General features: G+C 41.0%; 1 protein-coding gene across 1 annotated transcript; it reads left to right on the forward strand.

The window, feature by feature from the left end:
* The first annotated feature begins 2,299 nt into the window (after nt 1–2,299).
* Nucleotides 2,300–6,448, forward strand: LOC125528348 (uncharacterized). Its single transcript, XM_087538461.1, has 10 exons — nt 2,300–2,349; nt 3,461–3,565; nt 3,759–3,860; nt 4,217–4,276; nt 4,393–4,509; nt 4,802–4,891; nt 5,550–5,753; nt 5,823–5,928; nt 6,001–6,202; nt 6,324–6,448. Exons 1-10 carry the CDS (start codon nt 2,300–2,302, stop codon nt 6,446–6,448), a joined length of 1,161 nt encoding a protein of 386 aa, XP_087394587.1.
* The last annotated feature ends 955 nt before the right edge of the window (nt 6,449–7,403 follow it).

Here is a 7,403-nt window from a genome sequence, read left to right on the forward strand (position 1 = left end):
TTGACTCGGATCATGTAATCACTTAGATGACTAGAGGGATGTCTATCTGAGTGGGAGTTCATAAGATGAACTTAATTATCCTGAACATAGTCAAAAGGTCTTCGCAAATTATGTCGTGGCTCACGTTTCTGTTCTACTGTTTAGATATGTTCCTAGAGAAAATTTAGTTGAAAGTTGATAGTAGCAATTATGCGGACTAGGTCCGTAAACTGAGGATTGTCCTCATTGCTTCATAGAAGGCTTATGTCCTTAATGCACCGCTCAGTGTGGTGAACCTCGAACATCGTCTGTGGATTATGGCTTTGCGGTGACCTCAACCGTCTAGGATGCTCAAACACCCAAGAGTAATAAGATCCGCAAGGCATTAGTGGGGGGAATCAAATATCTCTTGGTGGAAGTGTAGATCGAGGCCTTCTCAACCACTCTCGAGCAAATCAACAAGTTTGGTCGACTGGGGAGTGAGATCGGGCGAAAATGGAGCTTAGAGCAATAATGGAGCTTGGGGGTGGGAGAGGTAAGTCAACGGGGAAGAAGGGGACCCCTTATATAGTGTGGGAAAAGGATCCAACCATTACCCACCAACCAGCCCGCGGCCAGCGGTACTACCGTGCCTGGCCAGCGGTACTACCGCAAGGCCGCGCGGTACTACTGCTTGCAACCAAGCGGTACTACCGCACGGCTGTGCGGTACTACTGTACCGACTCACGGTACTGCCGCAACCCCAGCAACAGTAAAGATAAACAGACGCGCAGGAGCTGGGGGCGGTACTTCCGCACGCGCGGTACTACCGCGCCCCCCATGCGGTACTACCGCAAAGCAAAAACCCCCAGCCAGGGGGAAGGGAACTTCCGTGCCTACTTCCGCAAAGAAACGGAAGTAGCAAAAACCCGACACAGTAGTACCGCCGAGGGGCGGTACTACTGCCTGACTGCATAGCGCGGTACTACCGCTCGGCGAAAACGATACTACCGCAGTAGGTGCGGACGTAAAAAATTACATCCGCCCCTACTACCGCAAAGGGGCGACACTAGCCTGGTGGGCAGCGGTAGTGCGGCTCCAGGGGAGCGGTACTACCGTGGGAACCTGCGGTACTACCGCGCCACCGCGCGGTACTACCGCGGATGCCTACGGTACTACCGTTTTCCTGGGAGCAGTACTACCGCAACCAACCACAGCAGCCAGACAAGGGAGGCAAGAAAACGGAGGAAGCTCCAAGGAAAAAGGAGGGGACAAGAACGAGACGTGTACGTGATGATTCCACCCAAACCTTCCCAACGCGGACCCCCTCTTAATAGTACGGCTTTCCTACGACTCAAATCCACCAAAAAGAAATGTAGAAAAGACGCCGTCTTCATCAGTCTTCGAGGGGCACCCAATCGTCTTGTGCCTAGCAATGAAGTGTCTGGAATACTCAAGGCACACGATTAGTCCGCAAATGCGTTGTCATCAATCACCAAAACACTTAGGGATAAATATGCCCTTACAGACAGGTTGTGATGCACTTTCCATAATCTTCTATAATGTGTGAGATTCCCTTAGCTGCCCGTCTTTCATTCCACTGCTTGAATGCAGCATAAATTCCGGTAGCTAAGGTATGATAATACAATGAAGATACATATGAATTCCAGTATCATTTATTATTCTATTTTCCTCAGGAGTTCAAATATAATTCCTCACTGAGTATGATACCCTTTATCAAAGGTATTTTAACAGATTTGCAATTTTCCATAGAGAAACACTTCAAAATATTTTCTATGTATTTCCACTCGTAAAACATAGGATATTTTAAATGTTCCTTTCATATGAAAGTTAAAAAATGACCAAGCTTCCACTTCCATCAATGTGACTTACCATTGCAAACAAAACAATGTTAACGCATACAATAATAATGTAAAATACTTTACACTTACATTTGTAGATGACCGCCTTGCTTCATTTAGAAAACCATATGACCTGCTATTCCATTGATGTGAAGCTTGTTATAAGACCATACATTAATTTATTCAATTAGCAAACCATGTCTGCAGTTCCTCTTTCCCAAAATTCCAGGAGAAAGAGTTTCCATAAAGTATATTTCCTTCTGTGTGAATAATTGAATAACAAGAGTGACATAATATTCCAGTGAGCCAAATATCCTTACAAAAAAAATCAATGATATCAGTTATTCTCCGTTTGCTCTGATACCAATGATATCAGTTATTCCCCGTTTGATTTTCCTACTCGATTGACTGGCACGTACACTGCAGCCCGTAGGCGGAGGCGCTGATCAATCGATCGAGTTAACCTTTCAGGTGGCGGCATGGGGAACATCTCAGATGAGAGGATTACGGCGACAACCAGCGCGACAGAGTACGCAGCGGATTTGGGTTCAAGTGACGGCGGCTGAACCTAGCTCTGATACCAATGATAGAAAATTTAGGGTTTGCGGTCTGCCCCCTAATTCCTCTGCGCTTATCCGTGGTGCCGCTCACAATTCGCATATCTGAGGCTAGGGGGTAGGGACCTTCTTATATTGTCTTTCCAAAGAGTCCATCTCTTATACAAATAAGATTCCTAGTCTTTGCAACTAGTTTTCTAGGATAGACTCCAGACCAAATTACCAACCACGATCATATTTGTCTGTTTAATGGATTCTATCCGTTTTGTCCCCGGAGCACGCGCTTGTGAGCAACGTGCCATAATAGAGTGTAAATTCCTCTAATTATGTAGATCAACATTAGGGCTGTAATCTAACTATACGATCTAGCTCCTTCCAATCATCAGTGTACCCGGGTAGTCTTTCCAATATAAATAGTATATTGTATTCCACTGATAATCGACCAGCTTCCTTAAGCATATGTTACTTAAGTACATTCCAACAAGTGATAATTTTCTATGATAAACATGAAAACAATTCCATGTACAAATACATGTATAATTTCATAATGAGGTATTCCGAATATTTAACAATTCCAAGTAATTAATTTGAATATAGTTGCAGGACACATAATTCCAACAGTTAGTGTGTGATTTACCTGTCCCTACTAATATGATTGTGTAAGAAAATATGATTTTATCTGGTAGGCACTTATTGGCTTACCGAAGAAAACATAATTTTACTTGCAAGTCAATAAAAGGTGTGGCACTTAAGATAGTTTTCAGAGAAACCGGAGGAAAAAAACGAATGACATGAGGAAAGAAATCAAATGGAAAGGGAAAGGGGAACATACACAAGGTTGGACGAAGGATGAGGTGGACGACAAAACTTTACATTCTTTGTAAGTAGGAGAGACAAAAGTTCAACTGCTATTACATGTAGTTAACCAGACATCACCCTGATAAGCACAAAATAATGATCTAGGTTGTAACTTGTAACCCCATAAGCACATGAGTGGCCATGATGGCCGTTGTTCTCCATGTATGATAACCAATGTTTGTTTTGCTTTAGAGGGATATAAATTCACCTATTCAATAATTGCAGGCCCAGTGGAACTGCTACTCGTGTTCGGCAAAGTGTTTTATATTCAGGCCGCCTTAGTTGGTCACGTGGAAGCCTGGAAGAGAAACTATCAACAAATAAGCTACTGTAAGTTTCCTTCGTTGTTCCAATATTGTATGGTGCTTATTTTCATGAGCACTTCATAACGTATCTGTTTTGGCTATTATTTGCACTAAATTCTCATAGAAGAAATAGTTTTGTATGCAATTCTTGTTTCTTTTAAAGTAGCTAGCAATATTTCGCATATTTCCGTAGTCAGGGGCCAACATGTTGTCATCAGGGTTGAGGAGGATGCTGGCAAGGTGACTGGCAGTGTGAATCTACCTGAACTCGGGACACTAGTGCTGAATGACACACGTCCTAAGCCTGACTTAACTGATAGGTATGACCATCATTGTTCCGTTATTTTTAGAGCTAAATGACACACCTCCTAAACCTGAATTAACAGATAGGTATGACCATTATTGTTTTGTTATTTTAATCAGGATTTGGCTTGTTGAAACTCCATGTGTGTATTATGACTCTTTTTCATATGTTCTGCATATCATTCAAATATGTTTGATTCATCAACTCCAGAAAACTTGTTGAAGAAGATTATTTATACCGAATATCTGTTTATGGTTATTCTCACTGTAGTTCTCGTAGAAGAAATAATTTTGTATGCAATGCTAGTTTCTTTTATAGAGGCTAGTAATTCTTTCCCACACTTCCAGAGACCAACCAACATTTTCTGATCAGGGTTGAGGAGAATGCTGACAAGGTGAGCAGCACTGACGTTCCTGCAGTTAAGGTTCTACCGTAAGTGTGCCTCTAGCACTAGCAAACACAACTTTTTTTTGCAGCAGTGCTCCTTAAAGAAAATACTGCCTGGTTATTATTGCAATACCTCTATCATAAAGTTGCTGACTAATGAGCATATTGGTTCGATTATCATGGTCATGGTTTGAGATGGTTGCTGGTGAGGTGAGTAGCATGGAGTTTAAAGCATGTACACTCCACCAGTCACCTCCTACACTTAACTCAACTCACAGGCACTGGATTGACCTCCTTTTTGCCTAGCCCCCGAACCATGGGTTAATATTTATTTGTTGAGTTTTTAGTCTCTCGATTCTTATGTTGCTGTTTGTTACTGTTTAGTATTTATATTAGAAGCTTCAAAGCAAAAAAAATGGACCTTTAGTATTCTTTCATGTGTTTTGCATATAATTCAAATATGTTTAATTCATCATCAACTTCACAAAAATTAGTTCAAGAAGATTATTTATATCTAGTAAATGGTAGCTTTGGAATAATCACTGATTGTGCAGACATTTTTTGCTCTAGGTCCAAGGAATGTGCTTATGACACTGCCGAAGGTAAGACCGGCTCTGAAATTGTTGAGGAGGAGAAGCTTACGGATGAATCGGATCCTTGGTATGTAATGATGATTTTCCTTTTGTTCATCCCGTGCTATATTTAGTTTGTAGTTTGTTAGTTTTAAATGCAAAGCCTCAGAGCACTAAAGTTTTACTTGTATATGCATGGATCAAATAAGGGGAAAACAACAACAGAACAACTTGTTATTACTTATTAGTGCAGCCAGCGTGGGGTGTTGTAGACGCCATGTCTGCAGGAGGCTGGATAGACATATACCAGCTGAGAGAATGTTTGAACTAAGTAAGAAAGAATAAGGGTTTGACATGGCCTCTCTGCATTGCACTGTGCAGGGGTAAGGCCTCCCTCGTGTAATCAGAGTTTACAGTTATGCTGGGGTTACCAGCTTACAATAAGGTGTACAAAGACACTGTAGCGAGCAGCACCCAGGATAGGAACAGAAACTAACAGCACACTCCCAGACTCACACCGAACAGCATAAGCTAGATCACCAGGCGGAGCACACAGAAAACAACAGGCACATCAGTGAGATGCACAGGCGGAGCTCAATGCTATTGCACAGTTTTTAAGTATGCATAGCATAACATTTTTGAAGTATGCATAGCATAACATTTGCTATATATTGCCTCTTAGGCTCATGAGGTGTGCGGATTATTATTTTGCATTTTCTTGATCCTTTGGGTTTGTTCTGATTCAGGGCACAAGAATATCATGAGATACTAAAGTACTTGGCCGAACATAGATATACTGACGTCGTGGAGGCTATGATTGCCGCTAGTCATGGCTTTAGCAACCCGGCCCAGCATAAACTGGATGCTCAAGCATTTTGGTCATCAGGAGAGGAATTAAAATTTCCTGAAGTCTCCAAGTCCTTTGCCTCTCCAACAGAGAATTCAGTGCAGTATGTGTCCTTTATGATTTTCTTATAAACTTTTGAAGCATATGCAGCAGTTTTAATGTACTGTTGTAGGGGAGAACCGTCTAGCAAAGAAATCATAGAGAATGCTAAGAAGTGGATGGGCGAGGAAGTCATGGTGGATTTCAAGAAGTACATCAAATGGCTGGACCAATTCAAAGTATGTGTGATTTTTAACTATTCTGTCCATTTTAATCGAAAACAAGTTTTGTTTATAAGGTGTTTCTTTCAGGACGTGGAGTATGGCCTGGATGAGCTTCAACATCAGTGCTTCAGCGTGGAGAGCTATGACCATACCTTCCATCACTTCAACTTCACTGTTAAGATGAAGAAGCCAGACGGTGATTGGTCATCGACGCCCTATTTTGCTCAAGTGAAAGAGATCTATGGAAGAAAATATTATACCTGCTACAAACTAAGCTCATATGATGATGGTATGTGTATATATATGCCTTTCTTGATTTCTCTTTCGTTCTCTAAATATGGATCATTTTAACTTCGTTCGTTGCAAAATCACGGTTTTGATCTAGTATTGAATTGCATATCGTTGTTTAGGTCACTGCTACGCATGCATAAATCAAGGAATGCATGCACTGAAGCACCCTATTGGTGAGTTCGGGTACGACAGTGGCTATCCTGACACGGGGTCCCCCTTCATTTATCTTAGTGATGATGAATAATCAGATCTCGAGTGATGACAGTGTGTTTCAGTCGATAATGGGATAGTTACATGTTACATCTTCTGATCTGCATGTAGTTCAGTATTTAATTATTCTCGATACTAAATGTTTACTCAGGAGAACAATTGTGAATATGTAGTACAATTTTGAATTATGTACTATTGTGATATGTAGATGTTTCTTTTATCAGAAATTTGTACTCTCTCTGTCTCCAAAAAGGACTATAAATTTTGTCTAAGTCAAACAGTACAATATTTTACTAAATATGTAGAAAAATTTTATTCAAAAAATATAGAAAAAACTACCACAACTACAATGCAAAATTAGTACCAATAAGTACACAGTAAAAACATTCTTACTACATTATATGTATTCAGTCTTGTAGTTGTTGATTCTGCTTTTTTACAAACTTGGTCAGATTTTACACCATTTGATTTGTGAAAAAATTATTATAAGCCTTCTTTTCGAGGACGGAGGGTGTTTTACTCAAACACCAATATTACAGTTCATGCGCCCTCAAAAAAAATATTACAGTTCATGCGACATGGAACCATACCACCAGGTCCAAAATTAAGGCGTACGGGTATGTGACATTCAGTTTTTTTCCCAAATCAACAATTCCCCTTTCTTTGGATGAGGGAGCTTGGCCAAGAAAAACTGCTTCGACATATCATTTTTCCCTAGTACTCCCTCCGATTTAATTGTCTAATCTTTGGTACAAGGTTGTACTAAAACTGAGGCAAATAATTCGGATCGGCGGGAGTAGTTTATTAGTGATCATCATTAAATCGCAGGATGTCCTATATGACGCATTATGCGCCAAATAGCAATCCGACGCACAGGAAAGCTCCTGATTGAGTCGGCCCATATAGCTAGCAGCGAAACTCTATAGCAAGAAACCTGAGGACCAGACCCAATCGGAAGAACAACCGTAGCACCCGGCATAACAGGAATG

This window comes from Triticum urartu, chromosome 1A (genome assembly GCF_056163025.1).
Source record: "Triticum urartu cultivar PI428250 chromosome 1A, HENAU_Tu73, whole genome shotgun sequence".
In the NCBI taxonomy this organism is placed as follows: domain Eukaryota; kingdom Viridiplantae; phylum Streptophyta; class Magnoliopsida; order Poales; family Poaceae; genus Triticum; species Triticum urartu.

Coding starts and splice junctions, on each gene's coding strand:
- LOC125528348 (XM_087538461.1), top strand. CDS start 2,300: ATGGGGAACATCTCAGATGAGAGGATTACGGCGACAACCAGCGCGACA. Junction 2,350..3,460: donor GCGACAACCAGCGCGACAGA/GTACGCAGCGGA, acceptor CAATAATTGCAG/GCCCAGTGGAACTGCTACTC. Junction 5,754..5,822: donor CCAACAGAGAATTCAGTGCA/GTATGTGTCCTT, acceptor GTACTGTTGTAG/GGGAGAACCGTCTAGCAAAG.